The sequence below is a fragment of the Polyodon spathula genome, chromosome 1 (genome assembly GCF_017654505.1).
Source record: "Polyodon spathula isolate WHYD16114869_AA chromosome 1, ASM1765450v1, whole genome shotgun sequence".
NCBI classification, from domain to species: Eukaryota; Metazoa; Chordata; class Actinopteri; order Acipenseriformes; family Polyodontidae; genus Polyodon; species Polyodon spathula.
Window position 1 is genome coordinate 22,196,545 of NC_054534.1, and position 27,195 is coordinate 22,223,739.

A 27,195-nucleotide genomic window follows, 5' to 3' on the forward strand; every position below is an offset into this window, starting at 1 on the left:
TTGCATCATCTTCGTGATGTCAGTTGTTAATCAGCACAATAAAAAGTCACTGTGCCTGCTCTTAAACAGAGTTAGTCTTTTTTTTATCTAGTGAATTTTATCTAAATATAAGTGATAAGTTTCTTTTCATGTTCAGTATATATGACATCATTTCTTGGTGACAGCAATGCAAAGAAACAGTGGTGAGGCAGGAATTGTAACATCCTCAGTGGTGATTGTTGTTCATCTTACTTTTAGCAAGAAAAAGAGTCATAATGCAATTGAAAATGAAACTATCCCCACCATGGACATAGACAAATCACATTTCTCTTATCACCTTGCTCTTGCAATATTGCTAAACTCTATTTAAGTAGCTGGAGAATAGCTAAACAAGCAGCTGGTTTCACAGACACTGATTAGCACTAATCTTGGACTCCCTAAATGTTATTTCAGGTAAGGTAATCCATGATTAGTACTAGTCAGGATATGTGAAACCAGCTATACTGCAAGGACTTTTGGTGTGTGGTCCTGCTGAAAATCCATTGCAGAGAACAAAATGTAACGAAGAGGACCAAGCTGAAACCATTATTTTAGTCTGACAGATATGATGGACACATTAGAGGACATTCTTCCGAATTTGAATGAAGATAACATCAGTGTTTGGATAATGGTTAGTGAGTCCCATCAGCCTGGAATAAACACAATTCTGGACAAGCTGGAAGATGCCCCAGATGAACCTATACATACCTGCACATCTTTGGGCTACTGATTTTGTGAAGACACCAGCTCTCTATACCTTTACCTCAGGAACCACAGGTAAGTAACAGTACCTCACTCAATAACTTGAAGTATTGTTTTTGCTGAATTGTGCAGTCAAATCAGGAACTGTTTGATCTGTCCAGACCATCACTACACTTTTCCTGGTTAAATCTTAAAAATATTTTCTACCTGTTTCAAACACTAAAGTCATTGCACAGAGCTCAGCCAAGTACTCACTGTGATGGTGGGTTTGGAATTAGTGGATGAAAAGAGTCCTATTGCACAGCAGTTTCTATTATATTTTCTACATTCATTTCAGTAGATAAGGAAAGTTGGGAAATTTGCTCATATGCTGATAGCAGTTTTTCTTCACCAGGTCTTCCAAAAGCAGCTGTTATTTCCCAACTTCAGTCCTTGAAAGGTGCTGCTGGGCTTTGGGCGTACTGTGTCACTGGAGATGACATAGTATATGTCACATTGCCTCTATATCACAGTGCTGCCTCACTACTTGGAATTGAGGGATGCATTGAACAGGGTATGGTTAAGTAATTGTAAAAACAAATCCTCAATGTTCAGCACAGTAACACTATTACTGTTTTTTTTTTGGTATTATTATTTAACCAGAGTTATGAAGTTTATATGATTTACAACCCATATTGGCAAAAATACATGGATTGTGAAGCCTAGTAGTCCATATGTTGAGTTGAATGTAACACAAAGCAGGCAATATTATCACTGGCCTCTCTTCTGTTGAAGATATTTGAAATATTCCATGACAATGCTATACAGTGGCTCTCAAAAGGATTCACCCCCCCTTGGACTTTTCCACATTTTATTGTGTTACAACATGGAATCAAAATTGATTTAAATTAAGAGTTTTTGCCACTGCTCAACACAAAAAAGTCCATAATGTCAAAGTGGAAAAAAAATCTACTAATTGTTCTAAATGAATTACAAATATAAAACAGAAAATAATTGATTGCATAAGTATTCATTCCCTTGAGTCAATATTTGGTAGAGGCAGCTTTGGCAGCAATTACAGCCATGAGTCTATTTGGATAAGTCTCTACCAGCTTTGCACATCTGGACACTACAGTTTTTGTCCATTCTTCTTTGCAAAATTGCTCAAGCTCCATCAAGCTGGATGGGGACCTTTAGTGAACAGCAATTTTCAACTCTTTCCACATATTCTCAATTGGACTGGACCACTCCAGGACATTGACCTTTATGTTTTTAAGCCATTCCAGTGTGGCTTTGGCTGTATGTTTGGGACCATTTTACTGCTGGAAGAGGAATCACCCAGAAATGCAAAGGATTCGTAGAGGAAATTATATTCTGTAATTCTTAGAATCTGCCTTTACATTCAATCTTTTTTTTTTTAATTGAAAAAACTGAAGACATCATTTTTTCTTTATTTTTTGTTTGTTGAATGATATATTAATCTGGTTTTAAATAGTTTAAATACAGGAATTACATTCATCAAGGAAACAGAAAATGTGCTGTGCTGGTTGTTCACAAACAGTATTGGAAATACTGCTGCCACTTTCAAGAAATAGCATTATCCCCAGGCACGGATGAAAATTCTGTAACATGAAAAGTAGTTCACCATAACCTGCATCCTCTGTGTTCACATGTAAAAATATAAGTTTGGCATACAGAGGTGGATGGTTGCTTTCATATACCATACATTGAAATACTCTCAATATCTTGTATCTTAATCTTAGGGTATGTGGATCCTTTTCATGAATGATAATAACTGGCATATAGTATTTTATGATCTATTCATGGATCCTGATAAACTATGATTTTCCACTTGGGGAGGTATCTGTACATATGTTTTTCTTAGCATAATATATTAAAGATAATGTAACTTTTTTTGTGGAGAATTTAGAAAAAAGAATAGCATATGGTCACAGTGATGCTAAAGAAGATTGTTTGTTTAGTTTATCGTACCTTTTTATATGTCCTATCCTCTGACGAAGGTTTTACGACCAAAACTTTAGCTTCTATTTTCTTTTAAAGAATAAGTGAGATTTGGCAAAATACAGTGTGTGGGAGTGTTCTATTTTTTCATTCTACGCACCTATGATGAGAAGTGCAGGTGTTTGCATTATGGTTGGCGGTTTATGAAACAAACCGCTGCATTAGAGTTCCAGAGAAGAGAACCCCTTTTTCTGTTGAGTTGACCAAAGATGAATACTCACAGTAAGCACATTCCACAGAGTTAGCACATGCAAATTACACTCGGTTTCTTTCGTTAATGCTGAACAGTGTGTGAAATAACGTACTGTGTTACTGTATATGCAAGTTTTTATAGGGATGCTTAGACAGTTACAAATACAGTTAATCAAATAATTGACCTGTTTTTTTCTAGTAACACACTTTGGTGTGGAAAAACAGCTACAGGTACTGAACTGAGCATTGCTAATTAATCCCGGTTGCAGATCGCATGCATCTTCAGCATTGTAAATCCTTTGGAATCTGGCATTCAGTCTTTTGCTTGACCCCTTATGTATCATTCACCCGTCCACACTTGTGTTTTATAGAAACTCATTTCTAAAATGTATTTATAGTAACTGTTGACCTAGTGTTGTGTGTGAGAGATTGCCAGTGAAATGTACTGCACACACCTTGACACAACTTGAAAATATAGTTTTTGTATTATTAATACTACTGCGAACCCTGAGTAGAAAGCTTCCTGCAATGTGACCTGTAAAGAGAATGGCAACCAATAGCATGTATCACTTTGTGGAAGGGGTGTGGGTAATTCACTGACCAGGAGACAGACAGGTGTACTTTGAAACACCACACAGGTGCCCAGTTTTATTTTGGACAGGTTCTTATTTTTCTCCGGCAGAGGGCACTGTTGACCGTGGGCTGCCTATCAACGATGATAGACAGCACCACGGAAATACCACAGCTGGTACACGAACAGCAAGTGCACTCGCAGGTGCTCAAAGAAATAATAATGAAAACAGAAGGCGAAAAGAACAAGGGAAAATAAAACAGTAATAAAACTACAAATAAAAGGTGCTGCACTCGGCAGCATTATCCTGGTCGCCGCTACCTGCACGACCCAGATCACCGTCCTATTCTATTGGCTATCTAGCCTGCTCTTTTACAATATGCCGGGGTCTGCCCAAGGATTCCCCGCTCTCTCTCTCTGTCTCGCTGTGAATCTTTATTTTTCTCCCGGCTGATTCCCGGTCCTGAATCAAAGCTTCCACACTCTTGACGCGTCTAAGTGGGCAGACCTGAGGAAACAACAGAGCGTTATTTTATAGGACCAACAATCACCCAAGACCCGCCTCTCAGCCATTCAGAGAGGGGGAAAGTCCACACACCCACTTTCCCATCTCCCCGTGTCACTGCCATGACTCACAGGCGGTTGTTAGGCAACTGCCGCCCTCTTCCTGCAGCCCGTGAACACGCCAGCAGAGTCAGCACAGATCTCTGCCTGTTACATATCCTTCCCCTCAGAATGACACCACCGGTTCATTCGAAAATCTTACACCCCCATGCCTTCCCGAGAGAAAAAGTCTGCATTTTGATGCAGCTTTCCTGCTCGGTGGACTACCCTGAAGGCATAGGGCTGCAAGGCCAAGTACCACCGTGTGATTCTGGCGTTGCTATCTTTCATCCGGTGAAGCCATGCTAAGGGGGCATGATCTGTAACCAGGGTGAAGTGTCGCCCCAGGAGGTAGTATCGGAGTGACTCGACTGCCCATTTTACCGCGAGACACTCCTTCTCGATGGTGCTATAATTTTTCTCGTGGGGAAGGAGCTTCCTGCTGATATACAGGACCGGGTGCTCGCTTCCCCGAACCTCCTGAGACAACACTGCCCGGAGACCTGTCTCTGATGCATCCGTCTGCAGGGTGAACCTCTTACCAAAGTCCGGGCTGCATAGTACTGGCTTACTACACAGCCTCCGCTTCAAGGCGAGAAAGGCCCTCTGGCACGACTCCGTCCACTGAACCGTATTTGGGGCAGCCTTCCGGGTGAGGTCTGTCAAGGGAGCAGCGAGCGTAGCGAAACTCGGGATGAACTTTCTATAATAGCCCGCTAGTCCCAAGAAAGAGCGCACCTGGGTTTTGGTTGTAGGAACCGGCCAGTCAGCCCAGGCTTTCACCTTAGCAACTAGCGGTCTGATCTGGCCGCCCCCTACTCGATACCCCAAATACTCCGACTCACTCTTCCCAATGGCACACTTCTTTGGGTTAGCAGTGAACCCCGGGTAAACTCTACCACGATAAATTCTTAAAAAAATAAATAAATAAATAAATGTAATTGTTTTATGCTTGGATTTTACAGAAAGAAGGAGAAAAGGATCACAAAGTGCGTATGGGTGTTAGGAATGGTGTGCAGCAAAATATTTGGAAGGAGTTTCTTGATCATTTTGACGACATTAAACTGTGTGAGTTTTATGGCTCCACGGAAGGAAATCTTGGCTTTATGAACCACATCGGCAAAATAGGAGCTGTAGGCCTTTCCAATTTCTTTTACAAGGTGAGTCATGTTCTACAGTATTTCAGAGGATAAATGTGGAAATAATAAGTCTTTCAACTGGAACTGGAAATGGACTGCCAAATGTTCTACCTCGTTGCCGTGTCTCTATAATTTTAAACAAGCGCTTTGGTCCACTGTGAAAGGCGCTGTATAAAATACAAATTGATTGATCATTTTTATGTCCTTTACTATACAGCTCCAGATATTTTGATACTTCAAAAATGATCTTTTCTTCCACCATTGTTTACATTGGTCAGTTCCCTAGCTGCCGTACGACAAAATCGCAAAAGCAGACACCAATCCTTTTTTTCTCACAGGCAGTGTGAACGGCTCATATCAAAGTACATGTTTTATTTATTTTTTTGTCGTGGTGCAGTGTGTTGTACGACACATTTGCTTGTCGCATCGCATATGGTGTGTAGAGGCCTTAAGACCTGTTTTACCACTATGAGTTGCTAATATATATAGTGCCTATAGAAAGTCTACACCCCCTTTCAAAATGTTCACCTTTTGTTGCCTTATAGCCTGAAATTAAGTTGTTTTTTTTTCATTTATCTACATATCGTACCCCACAACTTCCAAGTGAAAATAATATTCTAGAAATTTGTAAAAATTTAATTAAAAATAAAAACTGAAATAGCTTGGTTGGATAAGTGTCCACCCTCCTTGTAATAGCAATCCTAAATTAGCTCAGGTGTAACCAATCGCCTTCAAAATCACACACCAAGTTAAGTGGCCTCCACCTGTGTTAAATTGTAGTGATTCACGTGATTTCAGGATAAATTCAGCAGTTCTTGTAGGTTCGCTCTGCTGGGTAGTGCATTTCAAAGCAAAGACTCAACCATGAGCACCAAGATGCTTTCAAAAGAACTCTGGGACAAAGTTGTTGAAAGGCACAGATCAGGGGATGGGTATAAAAAAATATCAAAGGCCTTGAATATCCCTTGGAGAACAGTCAAGACAATTATTAAGAAGTGGAAGGTGTATGGCACCACCAAGACCCTGCTTAGATCAGGTCGTCCCGCCAAACTGGATGACCTAGCAAGTACTGATCAGAGAGACTACCAAGAGGCCAATGGCAACTTTACAAGAGCTACAGGCTTTTATGGCCAAGACTGGTCAAAGTGTGCATGTGACAACAATATCCCAAGCACTCCACAAATCTGGCCTGTATGGTAGGGTGTCAAGAAGGAAGCCATTACTCAAGAAAGCCCTGTTTGAAGTATGCAAAAAAACACTCTTGAGATTCTGTAGCCATGTGGCAAAAAGTTTTGTGGTCTGACGAAACTAAAATTGAACTTTTCAGCCTAAATGCAAAGCGTTATGTTTGGCGCAAACACAACACAGCATATCACCCAATGAGTAACATCCCTACTGTGAAGCATGGTGGTGACAGCATCATGTTATGGGGATGTTTCTTATTGGCAGGGACTGGGGCACTTGTCAGGAGAGAAGGGAAAATGAATTGAGCAAAGTACAGAGAAGTCCTTGAGGAAAACCTGCTGCCCTCTGCAAGAAAGCTGAAACTGGGACAGAAGTTCACCTTCCAGCATGACAATGACCCAAAGCACACAGCCAAAGCTACACTGAAGTGGCTAAGGAACAAAATGTCCTTGAGTGGCCCAGTCAGAGCCCCGACCTAAATCCAATCGAAAATTTGTGGCATGACTTGAAGATTGCTGTCCATTAATACTCTACAAGGAACTTAACAAAGCTTGAACAGTTTTGTAAAGAAGAATAGTCAAATATTGTCAAATCTAGGTGTGCAAAGCTGGCAGAGACCTATTCCAACAGACTCACAGCTGTAACTGCTGCCAAAGGTGCTTCCACCAAGTATTAACACAGGGGGGTGGAGACGTATCCAATTATGATCATTCAGTTTTATATTTTTAATATATAATTTTTTTCTCAATAAAAACTTTTTTTCCCCTTAACAGTATGGAGTATGGTATGTAGATAAGTGGAAAAAAAAAATCCTCATTTAAATGCATGAAACTCTGAGGCACTGACACAACAAAATGTGAAAAAAGTTCAAGGGGGTGTAGACTTTCTATAGGCACTGTATGTGTGTGTGTGTGTGTATATATATATATATATATATATATATATATATATATATATATATATATATATATATATATATATATATATATATAATATATATATATATATATATATATAGTAAGACCCAAACAACCTATGGCTATGTGTTTGATCTGTAGTGCTAAAAGAAAATGATTAGTTTGTAAAAGAAAAGAAACAAATTAAAAATAAAAAAAAAAACCAGTAGAAACTGGGTTAAAACCTACAAATAATGATTAGGCAGAATACTGGTGTTCCTGTTCTGTACATGGCAATAGTATGCCCTCTAGGGGTGGTAAAAGACATCTGCTCTGCCTTCAGTGCCTATTTTTATTGCAATATGTGTTACTGGTTTGAACTACAGCATTTTTACTATGGTTTTCTCAATTTCAGTGAATCTTTAAGTATTGTTTGGTCAAATATGATATGGAAAATGATGAGATAATCCTAAATAAACAGGGGTTTTGTGAAGAAGTTAAGAAAGGTAAGAGAATACATCTTTATAAAATCGGGATGCTGAAAAAAATTAAGTACTGTTGTAACATATATACTACTGCTGATGGCTACATTATCGATATCTCTATATACAGGATGTGTGTATGTACTTATGTGTATATATTTAATTCAGAAAATGTTTTGAAAACTCAAGACATTTCTGACAATTTTTGTTGATGTGCGTGTCTGTTGCAGTTTCTAAACTTTAGTCTTTGTCTAGTTTAACACATACTCCTTTTTCTTGTAGGTGAAGCTGGACTTCTGCTTTCACAAATGAACTCGATGAGCCCATTCTTTGGTTATGCAGGAAGCAAAAGTCTTACAGAGAAGACGCTGCTAAAAGATGTTTTCAAGAAAGGAGATGTGTATCTTAACACAAGGGATTTAATGGTAGAAGATCATGAAGGCTTCATTTACTTCAAGGACAGGATTGGAGACACATTCAGGTTCAGAAACAAGTCAATTAAACTGTCTTTGCATTAAAGCTTATAATATTTTAGTGTCTTTGATTTGTAAGTTTGGGACAAGACACTGTAAACAAATTAAATATTACATTTAATAAAAAAACTAAAAACAAACAAACAAACAAAAAAAAAACTATTACACTGGTTACTGACTCATCCAGATTAGCAGAAGAGTTAGTAACTATAAATATTTTAAAGATTTAAACTGCTTAAAATCTGTAAAGCTTTGTAATATTATTGTTTTTCAGATGGAAAGGAGAAAATATCTCAACGACAGAAGTAGCAGATGTTGTTGGAATAGTAGACTTTTTACAAGAGGCCAACATATACGGTGTTTCTGTTCCAGGTAGGGGCACCTTTGTTCTCAAATGAATATCTTTAATTCATATATAAAATAAAACGGTATGCATGGCTGGCTATGTTGGTGTGCTAGGCTAAGCAGGTGTGTCGTTTTTCAAAGAGCTATGGCTGTGTTGATGTTTTACAGGTCATGAAGGTAAAGTGGGAATGGCTGCAGTTGTTTTAAATCCTGGTTGTGGTTTTGATGGGAAGAGTTTGTATGAACATGTTCAGCACTACCTACCTGGTTATGCAAGGCCATGTTTTGTAGAATTCAGATAAAAAAATCAATAAATGACAAATGAAACCAAATGGTTTTACTTGTTCATGTGATAAGGAATGAAGACAATACATTTTCACTTTATAAAAAGAGAGGCACGGTAAAGCATTAAAAACATGGCAAACCAGGGTAAACTATGGTAAATGCGTAGTATAACCATGGGAAAAGCATGCTAACACTGCAAAGATACTGTGGAAAACTACTGTGGTAAACTTTTATAAGGGTAAATTAAATCTAAAACCATGCCAGGCATAGATTCAACATGAGTCCTGTAAACAATTGATGGCACTGCCAAATTTTACACATCCTGCAGATGCTAATTTAGATTGAAGTCTAGGGACTGTGCAGGCCATGGCAAGTGTGTGAGTTCTGGTTATGTTTCCTAAAAAAAGCCCCGTCCTCTTGTAACAATAAAATATTAAATAATAGTAAAATATATATTTAAAAGCACAAACATATTTAATGTATTCTGTGATAGAACAAATTAAATGTGATTGGTGGAATAAGCACTAGGGGTATGCACAGGTAATTTCTTCCTCTGAGTTTTCTTAAAAGATTTGCAATGGAGATTTTACTAGGTATAGTTGAAATAATACCATATAAGATATTTGGAAGATTGTAATACTTGCATTGGTGCACTGCATTTTGTCTTCCAACAAAGATACTGAGATAGAGATAGTTACATATTTGCATTTGTTTTAAGGTAATTTTTAAAGCATTTCACTGAAATAATGCATTTGGGTACACAACTTGAAATACTAACAGTTTTGTGTTCTTTGCAGAAGTCAATGTAAATAACTGGAACCTTCAAGCAGCAGAAATTCAGATTAGTAGAAAGTGGATTCAATCCTTCAACTATAACTGACTCATTGTATTTCTTAGATGAGTCACAGAAATGCTATGTCCCCCTGACAATGGAAATCTTTGACATTGTTGCTTCTGGTCAGATAAAGTTATAGGAGACCTATTTCTTAAGTTTACTGGCAGGTGAATGTAAACATGCCAAAAAACAATTTAATTTGGCGTTATTAATGCATTGTGTAATGTTGTATGTTCAGGTAAAAGACCAGATCACAATCGAATGTTCTTTGAATAATTTATAGGGGTCTTCTTTGTAAACATTTTACATGTACAGTGCAGGTTCATTATAAATGACCTACATTGTAAAGCAATCTTAACCTGGCAAAAAAACACTGTTGATGATTAGATTTCCACTTCAGACTTGGTCAAGGTTGGGCTGGCTGCAAGGTCCCAATCTGGTGTAAAGAGCTTAAATCTTATTTCACTGTAGTTAGTAGGTACAGTATAAATAGTGAATTTAAATATATTATTGACATCAGGGAAGCCAATTTGAGCCCAGTCACCATACAACGTTTGGCTCATTACTTATTTATTTTTTTAAATAAATAAGCCGTACAGGTATAAAAAATATACATATATTTAAGAAAGACAGAATTCAAGTTCATTACCTTTTTGTAAAGCGATTTGTGATGGTGGTCCACTATGAAAGGTGCTATATAAAATAAAGATTGATTGATAATACCAAAACCTTAATGACAGTTTCTTTGAGCAACATGTTTCAGATGTGTCACTTTCAGTTTATATAATTGTGTGTTCAGTGCGTGTTTGGAAATGCTGCCAGGATATAATACCTTAGCCTACTATACCAATTTAGCTACATTTGGGACTGAACCCAGAAATGATTTACAGTAAAACCTGTACAATCCGGGATCATAAAATTGGGCTAGATTGTTTACTAATGTGCTGGATTAGAGAGTTGCTGGAAATGATGGACTTGCTAGTGTACTTGGTATTTTATGCTGAAAAAAAAAAGTCAGGCTTCAATTCAAGACCAAATGCGATGCGATACTTGGCCAAGTAAAGATTGTAGAGCTGTGCGCACATCAGTCTTCAAACAGGTGCATGTGCACAAACACGCACTGAAGACATAGTCTGATGTTTTGGTTTATAACTCCATCCAGGAAGGTCTGTTAGCGATGATTCAAGGATTTTAGAGCCATACGCACATAAAAGAAAAAAACACTTTTGCCAATAAAAATCTGAAATTGCAAACAATGTTCTCATTCTGGTATTCTGGTCATTTTTGGTGCTATTGGGCTGAAATTTTGTGTGGAACTTCCCAACATATAGGACTATCATATAAACTTCTGAAAAAAAATCGATATACATGTTTTCATGGTTTATTTTAGAAAAACCAAATGATAATTTTTGTAAATGCATTTTTTTCTTCACATTTTCTCATCTGTGAGAGTCTAGGAAGCACTTTTTTTTTTTATTCCAGATTCCAACATAATATGAAATAAAAATCTGTGCTTTAAATTTTGATATAAATAACATGCTTCTAGGACATTCAAAAATGTGTTTTTTTACAGGGGAAAGGCAATTTGGCAACAATAGGTGAAAATTGCTTGGAGTGTAAAGGGTAAATACTGTATCTCCTGCTACAACTATGAATACTTTCCAAGTTTCTGATATTCATTAACATGTGGTAAAGAACATTCTTATTGCTGTGGGTTTTATTAGTTTGATATGTGTTACTCTATATTGAAATAAACAGAGACAGACATGCTATGTCCCCACATTCTAATCCCCTCAACAACTTGTGTTAAAGAATGTACTGACAAAGTTAACTCAATGATATTATTATCCCTGCCTGTCTGCCTTTACATCCACATCACACTTACAGTTTTACATACTGTATATATAGAAGACCACTTAGCCACTTCTGATTATTTTTTATGCTGTTATGGAGCCACATAATCTGGTGTGGACTGATTCAGGGTAGTTACTGTGCTACAGACTGTTCTATGGGTTATACAATCTTAATTTATATGCTCTAAACATGTTCTTAAAATATTTCCAGCATGCAAGAATTTGTTTTATAAATTAGATCCCAAAATGTAAGTTTTTGTAATGCTTAGCTGGTTTTTTTTTTAAGTCTTATAAAAAAAAGGGATGTAGTTTAATGGTGTTTTATAACTATAACTTCAAACAATATACAAAGTGCTGTCACCCAGTGCTGTTGTATTGTGGACAGATCATAATCTGTAAATTCAACAATATATGTAATTTTGTAAATTGATTCTAGATTAATTAACAGATCAGCATGTTGCAAATAAAATGAATGTAATTGTTATTGTCATGACGATAATGAAAGATGCAGGTTGTGTTTATAATAAATAATAAAGAATGAATTGATTACATTAAGTATATGACTGTAGGTTCTTAATACTATGTTTTCCCAACTGTCCATTTTTATCTAAGTATTTCATTAGCATTCAAGGGGTTCTAGCTAATAACTACATATTGTGTTAATTATTAATAATAACTACTATTGGCAAATGTACACCACATACACTAACGGGACAAAATATGAGACTGTAATAAAATGATATAATCCCCTTGTCTGCAGTGACTGTGAATGTACAGTATCATGTGATCCATGAGACCCACTGTAGAAGCTGTACAACCAGTGGATGCAACTCACAGATCTCAATGACTGTCCCTCAGCTGAGTGGCTGCCTCGAACAGCGTCCTCTTTAAGACAGTCTCTCGAGTGTTCCTGGAATGGCAACATTTGCACAAAACCACAGCTGAAAAACACAAGTGAGTCAATACTGTAGAACAAAATGGCTTGGCATCTTTGTACTTTGCAGACTTGTTGCTGCAATTTCTGTTGTTGCTGTTGTTGCATTTCCTTTTATTAGAAACACCAGATCCAAAGAGAAATTAATCCTATAGACACCAAAACCAGTCCTGGAGTAAAAACTACACCCTTCACACCAGTTAAACCACTGCAATGTAATACCTGCAAAGCAAGTTTTGGAAGTCATGCATCTTTGCAACGTTATGATATGCATCAACATGGAACACCAAAGGATCCTATTATTGTGTTGATCTAATAAATGGTATATATTTTACTGCAAAAGAAAAAAGTGGACAAAGGGCACCAATCCATATCAGCAAATCTATCACTGCACAGGTCATTGACTGTGAATCTGAGCATTCTATGGAATTTCTGGCCTTTGCTATCAGGTGGAAATCCAGACTGGAATGCATTCAAATGCAGAGAACAGGTCACACTGCCAATCACACCTATATCTCCATTAGAAGACCAGGATCTCCAAAATGTATTGGATTATAATGGTTTGATTTCCAATTTCAGGAAAGATGAATGTCTTACTATGCGGTCTGAAACGTTAACTGAAGGGGTATGTCCTGTTTACCCAGTTTTTTTTTTTTTTATGCACATGGCTTTTCTGACCAGCTTGTATACTTTTCAGTGTACACAGGAAAGAAAGATTATTGGTGTAGTTTTGGAAGACCTCAGGTTACATTTGACACCAAAATAAGTCAGTGGTACTGTCGACGTAAAGGCAGTGTAAAAATGGCAGGATGTGTTCACAGATATCTCTCAATGTGGAATGCAAAAGAACGCAAATATTTATTAATTGAAATTAGAACAGAGAAAAGTGCGTGTTGGAGAAGCCAGTGACAACGTGGATGAGAAATGTTTTGATTTGGAACATGGTCCTTACTTTGATATCCATGAATATCCACCAGACAGAAAACATGTAGTTAAGATAGTTAATTACTTATGGACTAATAAACACACACCAGAAGGATTACTTGATGACATATAAAAGCAGGAAAGATAATTACCAGAACAATTTGTGCCATGTGAAACTATCTGCCCTTATTGTTAAATTAAAACACATACACAATAGAAAACAGATCCAAATCTGCAGTATGCAGCTGTGCTACAAAGACATGTGTGGCAAAGTGGTTTGTAGTGCTCCGGTGTATAGGTGATTTGAGGTGCTCCAACAAAGGACAAACACAAAGTTTACCGGTCAGGTTTCTTTTAATGCTCTTTAAACCGGGTTTCAAATAATAAAGCTGGCTCTACCCAGCAATGGGTATTGCCAGCAAAAACTGGACTCAAAATAATAAAGCTGGTTCTACTCAGCAATGGGTATTACCAGCTACAAAACAAAGGGGTTGCAGTCCCGAAATAATAACCACAGAAAACACGTCTCCAAACTGGGTGCTCTGGTGCAGGTGCGGTGCTCTGAGTGCTGGTGCTCGTGCGCGTTCAGGTCCGGGCTTCTCGCTGCAGCTCCAGCTCAGTGAACTCACACTTCATTCGAGGTTTCGTCCTTGTCTCCTCCCATTAACCACAACAAAGGAGTCGATTACGGCGTCACCTCCCCCTAAAGTACCCTAAGCCCCGCCCCCTCCGATAGCTAGTTCAATCATGTCTCCTCCAATTCATGACTGAAACTTCGCTCACCGTACTAGGGCGATGACTCCAGGTACTGTAACGCCGCCCTCTTCCTGAATGGCCGGCTCCCGACTGTCCCTGGGATGAACTGTCCAACCATTCAGTAGGAAGCCCGCAGCTGCTGTTGTACAGTGCCCTCACCGGTCGAGAGGGAGATTGCTGATTCGGATTCATTCGCTCTCCGTCACAACATGATATTATGCAATACAATGTTAAAGCTACATATACTGAAAATTGTTTTGTAGGACGCCTGTATCCAAATCCAATTCTTTCTCATTTACATTCAATATGAAAACGTTTTGCTGAAAGAAACGGTACCAGCGATCAAAATGCTTACTTGGGAGTCAATTTCCTGCTTGTCATCTCTGTATGTGTTTGTATTTTGTAGAATACAATCTGTTTTTAGGAAGGGAGGATCTGGTGCTTTAATTGAGGAGAAGGATATGAAGGCAAGTATAACATTTAAAAATTGAATGTAGTATTATACGTACGTTTTTATTAGACACGATTCAATAGCTTTAACAATCACAATAATTTTACCTCATAAAAATTGAAATTATGTTATTGAGTAAATGCTCTTAATATATATGTTTTTAGATACGTTAATGATATGTTAATAGATACATGTTTTTTTTTTTTTTTTTAAAGTACAATATAAAATGTAAACAATAACATATTAACTTTATTGGAGCTATGCACTGGAAATGGAACATGACATAAGCGGTGGAAAAATAAAATCAAACGGGATGTTTCTGTTCTTGAATCCTGGCTATATGCCAAAATTTAAACAGGCACTGAAACTGAGGATGCCAGTTTCTGATTAAAAAGCGGCAAGTACATTTTATTATTGTTCTTGATGTTGATGGTAGATAATGTTGGAGGTGCTAACATTGAATGTTTTTTTTTTTTTTTTTTTTGCTACAGACAATTGCTCTTTATGATAATATCAAAAGTGCCTTGAAGATGGAAATGAATCCTCAGAATACTTTGTTACTCCTAGATCTGTTTACTCCAGAGGTAAACATCTAAATATGTCACAACATTTTTTATGAGCTCATATTATATATAATAAATTAATGGAAAATATATTAGAATAAAGCTATATAACTATCACAAATAGTATATGACTATGCATTGTACATTCAGTCAGGTTCAATATGAAAGATCTTAAATATACCATGATTGAAATAAAAACATTGCAAAAAGTTTGATTGAATTAATATCATTAATTGGTGCAGTACCATTCTATCCACTAGGCTGCAATTTCATGGACCTTATGCATGATTTGAAGGTAAGTATGTGGTTAATACAGCAGCATGCACACTTGGCATGACAGCTAGGCCTGGAGTAAATGAAAATGATATCACCTCCTCATCCATTACAGCAATATCAGTGTCATGCACAATAATTTATCTCAGACGATACTACACTCCAAAGGTGTTGAAATGAGGCAGCTGAACTTGAGGTTGAAGCTGCTTCACTGGTATATGGTAACCTGATATATAATTGTATTTCTGTATAGAGTTTTAGGGTTTATGTTAATTTAACTGTATTTCATAAAGATGTGGCCTTAAATTGTGTTGAGCTGTGTTGTCTTTATTGGGAGGTGACAGGGACCTCACAGTGACATAAGTGACATGCTACAATTAACATACTGTATACTGTCACATAATTGAACAATGCATAATAAAGTTATAAAAGACAGAATAGTAAGTATTAAAGGAACTGAAATAAACTTGGTTTGTTTTATATGGGTGGGACTCTGGTTTATCCCTGCAGGACAGCACAACTGTGCAACCACAATACTGACCATTCATTTTACATTTTCCACTAATTCTTAACATGTTTTGTGTTTTTTTTTTTTTTTTTTTTTAAATCACAGATTTTATGTAAACTACTTTTGTACAAGTATTCATAAGTGTGAGAGGTTTGTGTATTGATTTAAAAACAATCTCACTGAAGAGCAGACTAATGACATCATCGTCATCTCGTGTTTCATCAAATTCACTTGGAAACGTTTCTGAATATGAAGAGCTGCTTGCAACACAGTATACCCCTGCTACTGGCTAGATGACCTTGACATTCCGTACAGTGAAAGTGAGGTGATCTCACTATGCAGGACATTTCATCTGCCAGAAAAAACAGATTGTTGTAGGATTCAGAGAGTACAAGGACAATGGAGGAAAGAAGATCCCAGCAGACATGATAGGGCTCAACAAAACACCAGAGTGTAGCAGTTTCCACAGAGAGGCTTCAGCTCAATGAATAACATTCTCACACCAATTAGGAACTCTCTTAGTATCCTGAGAGTGAGTCATCTCTTCTTGAATTGTAATGGTCCACCATTAACTCAGTTTCAGCCACTGAGTTATGTCAGAGTTTGTTGTTACAGGGAAAAAGGAGTGCAGAACACAAAGCTTGCAAGTAGAGGGAGCATAATGATGAACTTGACACAAAGGGTATATGGTCTCTCCTTTAATGCGACAGACAGGACTATTTGAACTGACGGGCAAGTGTACATTTCTATAACACACACTGCCTGGCACTTTGTAACATTTGTTTTAATTATTATTTTGTATGTTTTAAATGTTAAAAAAGCAACTTGGGATTCAGTTCACACCTTCAAACAAGACTGCAATCTGAAAATGGTATTTTAGACTGCCTTGTTTAAACTAGTGAAAAATGTTAAGCATTTTATTCAGTTATATTTGTATGAAGAAAACTATGATTTTCTTTCTAATTTATCTATATTAAAAGTAGAAAATTATATATATATATATATATATATATATATATATATATATATATATATATATATATATATATATATATATATATATATATATATATATTGACTTATTCTGACTGTATTTGATGCGTTGGAAATTTAAACATTTCATTGCTTGTAAGAAACAGTAATCTCGTCCCTCGGTTCTTGGGCCCCCCCCTGGGGGGTTTTTCATTCCAACGAGCAAAAAATAACTTGGGCTCGAGAATTAATTTGAACTAACTTGATTGATTTTTACTTGTTTTCAGCTCTTAAACAGTTGCAGTTAAAGTTACTTATCAAATGTTACAGCTAGCTTGAAATCTGCAACTGTTCAAGAGCTGAAAACAAGTAAAAAGGTCTAATTAAGCAAATTATCAGTTCAATTAAGGGTCTAGTTAAGCAATTATGAGCTCGGTTGGAATGAAAACCAGCAGCCACAGGGGTCCCCAGGACCGAGTTTGAGAAGCCCTGTCTTAGAGGGACGTTATAAAGAAGCACATTTGAATCTTCTCTTATAAGCACTTCACAAATCTTGAATTGGGGTGGCTCCACCCCTAGCATTTTCACTTCACACAGCAAAATATCCACCTAGGGTTCCACCAGTGATTTTAATTTTTTCTGTCCAATTCCACCACTGACTATATGTTTTGTTTTATACATCACGACAACGGTGGGTTATCGATATTACTGTCTTTTTTAAGCTTTGAATTGTGCGACTCTTGAAATGAATAACCGTTTTCCCAATTTAACTGTGAATTACAGCACCACCGCCAGCACCGCCCCCTAATCTTGCGAACTCTGCTAGGAACAACCTGTCTCCACTTTTTTTTTTCTTACACTAGACAGAACATCATGGCGGAACTACAACAGCACAGCAACAACAATCACTTCCCGATCTTATTCTCCTTTTCCGTCTTCTCTCGGCCCTCATCATTGCCTGCTGGTTCGGGCTACGAGGTTCTGATCCAAAAGTTCCTGTCCCTGTATGGAGATCAAATCGACATTCACCGGAAGTTTGTTATTCAGCTTTTTTCAGAAGAATGGGGGCAGTACATTGATTTACCCAAAAGCTTTGTAGTGGCTGGAAAATGCAAACTACGATTGGTTCCTCTGCAAATGACAGTAAGTTTTACTTAACAATGTAAATTAACAATGAAACAGATGCCATATTTGCTGGGATAACCAAGAACGTTGGTATCTGTTAGTTTACACTACTGTACTGTAGCACATCTACAGGCTTTTAATATCACACTAAATGGCAGTTGTTTTACCCGATGTAACAAAATGTTACATATATTCTGTTATTTATGAAAGACTAGATAACAGTAAAATGTTTTATTAATATCTCTACAATTGTAAAGTACAGCCTGTGTGACTGGACTTTCTCTGACGCCGGTGACAGCTGACTCGAGACCTTCCCTGTGCAGTGTTGAATGGGGTTAATGACGGGCACCTGTTGAAATCAGTGTGAAAATGGTATAAGGATGCAATAGGTGGATCTTTTTTTCATAACGTGCTGTATCTTTTCAGGGGATGTGTAATCCTGGGAGGCTACATTCATTCTGTACTTAATTTATTGTAAGACATGTATTGAGAGTTGTTTTTCTTTTTATAGAGACAATACCGACTGCTGAATGGCATGCAGACATCATACTGTACCTCTTAAATAGTGGATTCCTGTTTTATTGAGGATGTTGGTCCTTGGTTTGGTTATGATTGTGCCTTTTGATTTGCCTTTATTAGTGTTAGATGTGCTAATTGATTTAATTATTGATTGAGTCAGATATTATTGTGTTTAATTAGTTACATTTGACAGTTGGTTCAGGATGAACTCATTTAGGGATTATGTGAGCATGCTGTTTATGTATTTCACACAACCCCTGTAATCCACACAAAGATCATACAATTATTTAATTTCCCTCTCTGTGGTCATGCAGGTATAGGCATACAATCCAAATGAGAAATCCTTGTTTCGTGATGTATTGAAAGAAACATATTAGCTGCAATTTAATAATTGAGCGTATTGCAGTATATTGCTCCACCTACAGCAGGTTTATTCCAGGGTTAAGAAGATACCTGGAATGATTTTGGCTCAATTCTAGTTTAATTCTATCTCTAAAATGCGTTTTATTTAATGTACATATAATCAAGGGAAAAGCAAGATATTAATTTTCATAAAAGGGTCACATTTACAATATCAATGTATTCATAAGTGAGAATTTGTGAGCAAAGTGAATACCTGCCTACTGTCTGCTAACAAAGACCATATATTGCTAAACTGGGTTTAAAAACAGATGTGTGCAATGATTTGGCTGTATGTGACATTTTAAATTGGTTTGTATTTATTAATTGTTATAACAGTACTATCTAAATTCAGGATTTATGTTTGTGTTGTATATTAGGATCAATCAAATACCCTAAAGAATAATGCAACGCTTTGTTTTCTTTTACTGTCTGCAGATGACTACACTTGGCAATCTCACACCAGCAACCACTGTATTTTTTTGCTGTGATATGCAGGAAAGATTCAGACCAGCTATCAAATACTTTGGGGATATTATAAGTGTCGGGCAACGACTGGTAAGCGTTTTGCTTGTTCTGAACTTCAAAGGCCAGACAGACCGTTTCACTTATTGCGTTGATCCTGCCAAGCAACTTTGCAGTCATTGCTTGTAGCATAAACAGTAAAAATGTAAATCTAAATGTATAACAGTGTTTTTTTTTTGTTTCTTTTTAGCAAAATATAATTTAAACCTATTTTTAGGGACCCAACTGTTGTTGTTGATTCCAACTCAGGCACTTCACGTCAGGAATAGCAAGTTTCAAAAGCTACTAGTCCTTTGGACTGGTAGCACAATATTGTTAGTGTCTAACCCTGCATAACCCGTAAGTCCCACGTTCTCTTACAGCTTACTGATTAACATATACTTTCTTTTTCTGTGAACTCCGTTTTTCCTCTTACTAGTACTATTTTCACACTTGCGCAAAATGAATCCAGCAGTTGAATCTGGTAGTAATATGTGAGAGAAGTTAATGTGGCTGTTGTGTTCACACGAGACACTAGTCCCAGATTTGATGCAGTTTAGTTTTTCTTCAGTGTAGACACATAAATCTGGAGTTGAGTGCAGTGCAGTGCTTTGATCTGAAAGCATGTCTTTACACGCATGACATATGTGCAATAAAAAAAAAAAAAGTATGTGCCATTATTTTTTAATGTGGCTTCGTTTTTTTACTCACGCTAATGTGGGGTGAAATTATGCTGGTAGTAATGAATGCAAAAGACGCATTAAGGTGAGTGTGAAAAAAACAGTTTGCAAGTTTTGCTTCCATGCACAACTGAACACCGCTGTGAAGTGCCCATGTGAAAACTATTACTGGACTGGCCGTTTATTCTGAGGAGTGCACCTCTGAATAGAAGACATGTAATGAGCCCCAAAGTGTTCAGTTACATTCATCAAATCTGTTGCTCATATTTTGATAATACCTTCTCCGTGTTTGCACATTATTAATTTGTAGGCTAAGTTACTGTAAGCAATAACTCATTACCAATTTGCTTGCTTATGCAGCAGTTGCTACACAGTTATATGTCTTATCATTCCAAGCCCCATTGTGCTGAAAACTACTGTAAATGATAGCATTAAACATACAGCAAATGGAAAACCTGTTTGTTTGATTGTTTATGCTGGAAAAGACATTTTCCTACAGCCTGCATTCCTGCCAGACCTGAATAAAATTAAACAGACTGACTTGGTCCTTTGACTCGAACATCTGCTATGCCATATGAAAATATGAAACGTTTACAGAATGAAGAATACTGAATATTGTTTTGCCATTCTGAATACTGTTTCTGTTTTTTTTTTTTTTTTTTTTTTTTTTACAGCTTCAGGGGGCTCGCATATTGGGAATTCCAGTTATTGTTTCTGAACAGTACCCTAAAGGATTGGGGAGCACAGTTCAAGAACTGGACCTAACAGGGGTGAAGCTTGTGATCCCCAAGACCAAATTTTCTATGGTTTTGCCTGAAGTTGAAGCGGCACTTGCAGAAATTCCAGGAGTCCACAGTGTTGTCTTGTTTGGGGTTGAAGTATGTTGCTTTTTGTATAATTTTATTAATATACAGGCACCTCCAAAATTATTGGCATCCTTGATAAAGATGAGCAAAAAAGGCTGTATAAAATAAACAACACAGGTAATGAGCTATATTGTAATTTTCCAACATGTGGAATATATTGTACTTTATTAATGATTCAAGGGAATCCACCAAAATTACACATTTCTCAAATTATAAATTAATTTCCAAAAAAAAATTAAGTGTCACAATTATTGGCACCCTTGTTTTCAGTACTTTGTGCACCCTCCCCTTGCAAGGATAACGGCACTGAGCCTTTTTCTATAATTATTTATGAGATTGGAGAACACATTGGAATCTTTCCAGATACTTGATATCCTTTGGTCTGCGCTTATGGATTGCCCTCTTCAATTCAAACCACAGGTTTTCAATGAGATTCAAGTCCGGAGACTGAGATGGCCATTGCAAAATGTTGATTTTGTGGTCAATTAACCATTTCTTTGTGGACTTTGATGTGTGCTTGGGGTCATTGTTTTGCTGGAAGATCCACTTGCGCCAAGTTTCAGCCTCCTGGCAGAGGCACCAGGTTTTTGGCTAAAATGTCCTGGTACTTGGTAGAGTTCATGATGCCGTTGACCTTAACAAGGGCTCCAGGACCAGTGGAAGCAAAACAGCCCCATAACATCAAAGATCCACCACCATGTTTTACAGTAGGTATGAAGTTCTTTTCTGCATACGCATCCTTCTTCCGACGTGTGCGTGGCCAAAGAGCTCTATTTTCGTCTCATCTGACCATAGCACCCGATTCCATTCCAAGTGCCAAAGCCGCTTAGCAAACTCCAGATGCTTACATTTGTTGGTTGCTCTCAATAAAGGCTTTTTTCTGGCAACCCTTCCAAATAGGCTATTGGCGTGGAGGTGGCTAATGGCTAATTGTTCTGTAATTCTCCAACTGTGGCCCTTGGATTCTTCTTTGCTTTCTGAACCATCTTTTACCAGGCAGATTTACCACTGTTCCACTGGTTTTGAAATTCTTAATTATTGCCCTAATAGTGGTAAGTGGTATATTTAGGTTTTTAGCTATTTTTTTTTTTTTTTACCCATTGCCTGGTTTATGAAGGTCAACAACCTTTTGTGTCTTTTTATTTGTGAGTTCTTTGCCTTTTCCCATGGTGAAGGATGACAAATGGATTTTACATGCGTGTTACCTTATTTTTATACCCCAGTGAAACAGAAAGCCATGGAAGGCCACAATACAGTTCCTTAAGACTGAGATGTACTTAAAAACGTAAAATGTTAATGCAGATTTCATTTTGTTTGATTTTATTTATAAGAATCTTTAGGGGTGCCAATAATTGACACCTATCTTTTTGAGAAAAAAAAAAATACTTGTTAAAAATAAATCTTTTCTCTGAGCAATTGTATTAATATAAAAGAATATAGTTTTCCCATATTTTTGAGCATAAAATATAGCTCATTACCTGTGTTGTTTATTTTATACAGCCTTTTTTGCTCATCTTTATGAAGGGTGCCAATAATTTTGGAGGTGACTGTATATATAAATAAAGCAACAGAAAAAAGTAATTATATTTTTTAAATACAGTATAAGTGTTTAGCTGGGCAAAATAGACTAACTGTTATTTCAACAGGATTAAAAGGACGCAATTTTAACTTTTAAAGTGAACAGTATAAAATGCTCATTAATGCCACAGGAGTGTACACATATAAATATGCAAATAAAACAAAGTACACATTTGCAGTTTAAAATGCGAACAATTTAAATATTATTTAGGTGTTTAATGTTGGAAAATAAAAGTTAGACAGATTTTTCTTTTTCCCAGACCCATGTGTGTATCCAGCAAACAGCACTGGATTTGATTGGAAGGGGGTTGGAAGTTCACATAGTAGCCGATTCAACCTCTTCCAGGAGTATGATGGACAGAGTGTTTGCATTGGAGGTAATTTCAACAGTTCAATATGCCATATCATGACATGTCAGATACACTTTTCAAGGTGGCTTTAGTATGTGCCCTTACCTAACTGATATTTTAAACTCTAGGCCAGGGGTGTCAAACTCAGTTTTACCAAGGGCCATATCTTAATTTAACATTTGATTCGCGGGCCACAAAATGCACACCTTTTACATATACACATGCATTTTAATAGGCGATATAGAAAACGCATGTTTATATTCACAGTTTTTAATATATAAACACGTATTTTATATATGACTTGTTAATTTAAAACACATGTTAACTATCATATCTAGTCGCTGTCCTATGCATTCTCATGTGCTGAAGAAATCTGGCAACTTTTTCAGGACAAGCTTGTCAATATCGCGATTCATGTTTTGTGCTGAAACGATCTTTAGCATGGAGTGTAGATGCTTGTCATTCAGTCTAGATCTTTTAGCGGATTTATTAATCTTCATCAGTGAATATAGCTGTTCGCAGAACACTGACGTGATGCGTGGGAATGTGGCTGGAAGGAACTGGTAAAACTGCTCAACCGGGACAGAATCAAACTTAGCCATCACACATGGGAGGCGCTCCATCTGTTGTTGTCAATCCAACTAATTTCTCCCACTGTAATTTCACGTTGCGCGCACACTTCTCAAGCTGTTGAAATATATCGTTTGCTGTGGTGGTGAGGTGCATAGCTGCAACATCCAAAAGCTCTTGGTAATAGTGAAGTCTGCATCAACACCCCGGATAAAAATAGATAACACAGCGGTATCAGTAATATGTTAATTACAGTTATGGGCGTACCATTTTAATATACATCAGTCAATCATTTAAACTCTCAAACACATTGCTCTCGTCAACAGTAAGAGAAAAGGCTAGGAAATCGCTTGCTTTTTCAGTGAGCTCTTTTCAGCCACGTCGTTCTTGAAAGACTGACGTTAGAAAACACAAGCTTTTTCTCAGGACTATTTCTGTGACTTTAACCATGCAGTCTTTTACAAAAGCACCCTCAGAAAAGTGCTTTGACAACTTTGCGATTAGCTCTGACCCTTTACTGCTGCATCACTTTCACTTTTTGCCTTTTTAAACATGTTCTGCTGTAAATCAAGGGTTCTTTTTAATTCGGCCAGCTTTTCTTGCCTTTGCTTTCCTTCAAACTCGCCATATTTTTCTTTATGTTTCGTTTCATAGTGGCGCCTTAAATTGAATTATTTCATCACTGCAGTACTTCCCTTACATACCAAGCAAATGGGGTTTTCTTGATGCGCTACAAATAAATATTCAGTCTCCCACCTTTCTTGAAACAATCTGCCTTCCTTATCGATCTTTCTTTTCTTGGACATTTTGAGAGTTATATTATCATTTTTGATGGCCAGTAGGCTATGGTGTCTAACGGAAAACACACCTTAAGCACCAAGCACGAGATATGATAGGCTGTCTCTCGCTGTTTTCTGTTTCTTTAGCTCTGAGCTTCCCGCTACTTTTCTGATGGCTGATGGGATTTGGAGTTCTTACGTGTAATAATCCAATAGACTCAAACTGGGCCAGGCCAAATTACACTGTAATGAATTAACTTTGCAGGGGGGCAGATAAAGTACCTCCAAGGGCCTTATTCGGCCCGCGGGCCTTGAGTTTGAGACCTCTGCCTTAGGCCATAGAACAGGTGCTCCGAGAGTTGTCTTTCTTGCAAAATGTCTGACTTGATAGCATACGAGCCCACCTCAAAGAGGCACTAAATATTCAGTGCCGTGGTGTATAAGCAGGGATTCAGATTTTCGATTTCGACCGATAAAAAATGATAACACCCGAAATCAGTGTATGTCCAGTAAACACTGGAAATGATCACTCAATGCCTGTTGACTTGACCCCTTTCCCCGTGAAAAAAATTAATAAAATAACCTACAAAAAAAAAAAAAAAAAAATACTTTCCCAGTGCAGTTGTGCAATGTCCCTCCTTCCTGATTTGTATCTCTCATTGATTCTTTCTGAATACTTTAAACCCACCCCAATTACTGAGTGGCAGCAAATACCTACATATCTATTGGAGGATTGTAACACACGCACAATATTTAAAACGGGATGACAGTTAAACGGAGAATTGTTCTTGCTCGCAAGAGTTAAAGCTATGTCAAAGTTCGAAAGGGAGTATTAACACGCTTGTGGAATTTAAAACAGAATTGCCAATTGTGGCAAAATGAAAAAAAAAAAGCCTGAACATACAAAAAAAAAAAAACAGAAAAATATGTCACTGATCATAAGGATTTCATTGTGTAAGACAGCAAAGGAAAGAAGGTACAATTGAAGTGTGCAAGTACTGTCGAGTTTCTAAACATATTGTGACAGAAAAAAACGTCCAAGAATTTTGGAAAGCAACCTAAAACAATAATTTTATACCATATATAAAAAGTGAAAACACGAAAAAAAAAAAAAAAGATTTTCATAAAACTCGAAAATAGCTAAAAAAATTAAATAAAACGCACTGAAAAATTAAAGGAGTAAAAACTGAAAAACAGAAGTCCTATAAGGTACCTCCCTGGTCTACCACCAGGAGGATATAATGTAGGTTTCTTAAGAGGTGAACTTCACTGAGCTGCCAGCTTCATAGAATACTTTATAGAGCTGATAGAAGTGAAAAAATGATTAGTTATGGTTATGGGTAGACCTCAGAAAAATAGAGGCAATTGAAAATAGAGACATTTTGTTTTTTGGGATTGTAAATGATGGATAAACTGTAGTTTAAAATAGACACATTCAAAATTATGCTTCTGGGAAGAATGATCCGAAATAGGTTGAGTTTGTGATACGCCTTGAAATGCTTTTGTTCTCAAGGAAATCACGTCAAAGCCAAGCTCTGTGTCTTATACTACAGGGTGTGGTAGCCAGCATTAATCTAGCCCTTTGATAAGCTCCAACAGGACCATAGGCCTAGGATGATTACATGATTTTTACTCGATTGAGGATCAATGTCCTAGCTTTATGTTAATTACAGTTATGGGTGTACCATTTTAATATACATCAGTCAATCATTTAAACTCTCAAACACATTTTGATGACATGTTTATGATTATACAAAAGGAAAATGCATGCCGTACAAGGCATCCCTTTATTAAACCTTTGTCTTTCTCTTCTTTTCTATAGCGTCTTGCTCGCACTGGGATAATAGTGACCACGAGTGAATCTATACTTCTACAGCTTGTGTCTGACAAAGACCACCCCAAATTCAAAGAGATTCAGAATATTATCAAGGCGAGTGCTCCTGAGTCAGGGCTGCTTTCCAAGGTCTAACAAGAAAATCATTGGTGAGAAAAGGAGGCGGTTCCATTGCGTTGTGATTTAAAAATAAAAAAAAAAAAAAAAAAAAAAAAAAAAGCACCAGAATTGTCACAGGCTTTCTCGACAGGTTCAGGGTGTAGAGCATGTACACCTTTCTTGCGAAAGATGTGCCGATGTGTTTGCGTAATCGCATCAGTGTTGTTAAATGGTAATACGCCTCAGAACTGTAGAGTTTCTCTGTGGTAAAAATGTCATGTTGTAGGAAAAGGAGGTGCCTACAGTAACTAATCACAGTCTGCATTGATAGATGTGCCTACAGTAACTATTCACAGTCTGCATTGATAGATGTGCCTACAGTAACTATTCACAGTCTGCATTGATAGATGTGCCTACAGTAACTATTTACAGTCTGCATTGATAGAGGTGCCTACAGTAACTATTCACAGTCTGCATTGATTGTAAAACTAAGGTACTTTTTGTGGAGCCTCTTGTGTTAATCTTGATATATTTATTTCAACAGATGTACTCTGAATATGTTATAAGTTCATGATTATTATATTTTAAATACCAAGTATTTTGTCTATCAAAATTAAGTTATGCCTGTCTGTCAATCAAATGATCAGTGTATCTATCCCTCTCTAACAGGACATAAATTGAGTTGTCTCTAACATTTTCTCCTGTTTTTATTTATTTTACTGTAATGTGTATTTAAAATAATGTAACAATGGCTTGGTTTACATGCAGTTTAGAAACTCCAAATTCTCTCTTCATTGTCATGAGAATGTGACATAGCAGCACAAATCAAGCATGTTCCTCACACTATAGGAGGTGCGTGGCTAAAAAGGGTGTGTAAACTGACTAAAGACTTAATTTTGTTTTTTTTGCATGGCAAAAAGTTTGAAAGCTG

At 37.0% G+C, this 27,195-nt stretch overlaps 1 protein-coding gene and 1 pseudogene across 1 annotated transcript; both read left to right on the forward strand.

Moving 5' to 3' along the window:
• The first annotated feature begins 583 nt into the window (after window positions 1-583).
• On the forward strand, window positions 584-9,866 carry LOC121316890 (annotated as a pseudogene).
• Window positions 9,867-17,630: 7,764 nt separating this feature from the next.
• Window positions 17,631-26,956, forward strand: LOC121315631 (isochorismatase domain-containing protein 1-like). The gene is made up of 5 exons (XM_041249889.1): window positions 17,631-18,104; window positions 19,443-19,562; window positions 20,863-21,066; window positions 22,893-23,009; window positions 26,154-26,956. The coding sequence occupies exons 1-5, from the start codon at window positions 17,835-17,837 to the stop codon at window positions 26,298-26,300; spliced, it is 858 nt and encodes a 285-aa protein (XP_041105823.1). The 5' UTR covers window positions 17,631-17,834; the 3' UTR covers window positions 26,301-26,956.
• Window positions 26,957-27,195: the final 239 nt, after the last annotated feature.

Coding starts and splice junctions, on each gene's coding strand:
- LOC121315631 (XM_041249889.1), top strand. CDS start 17,835: ATGGCGGAACTACAACAGCACAGCAACAACAATCACTTCCCGATCTTA. Junction 21,067..22,892: donor TTGTCTTGTTTGGGGTTGAA/GTATGTTGCTTT, acceptor TCTTTTTCCCAG/ACCCATGTGTGTATCCAGCA. Junction 23,010..26,153: donor ACAGAGTGTTTGCATTGGAG/GTAATTTCAACA, acceptor TCTTTTCTATAG/CGTCTTGCTCGCACTGGGAT.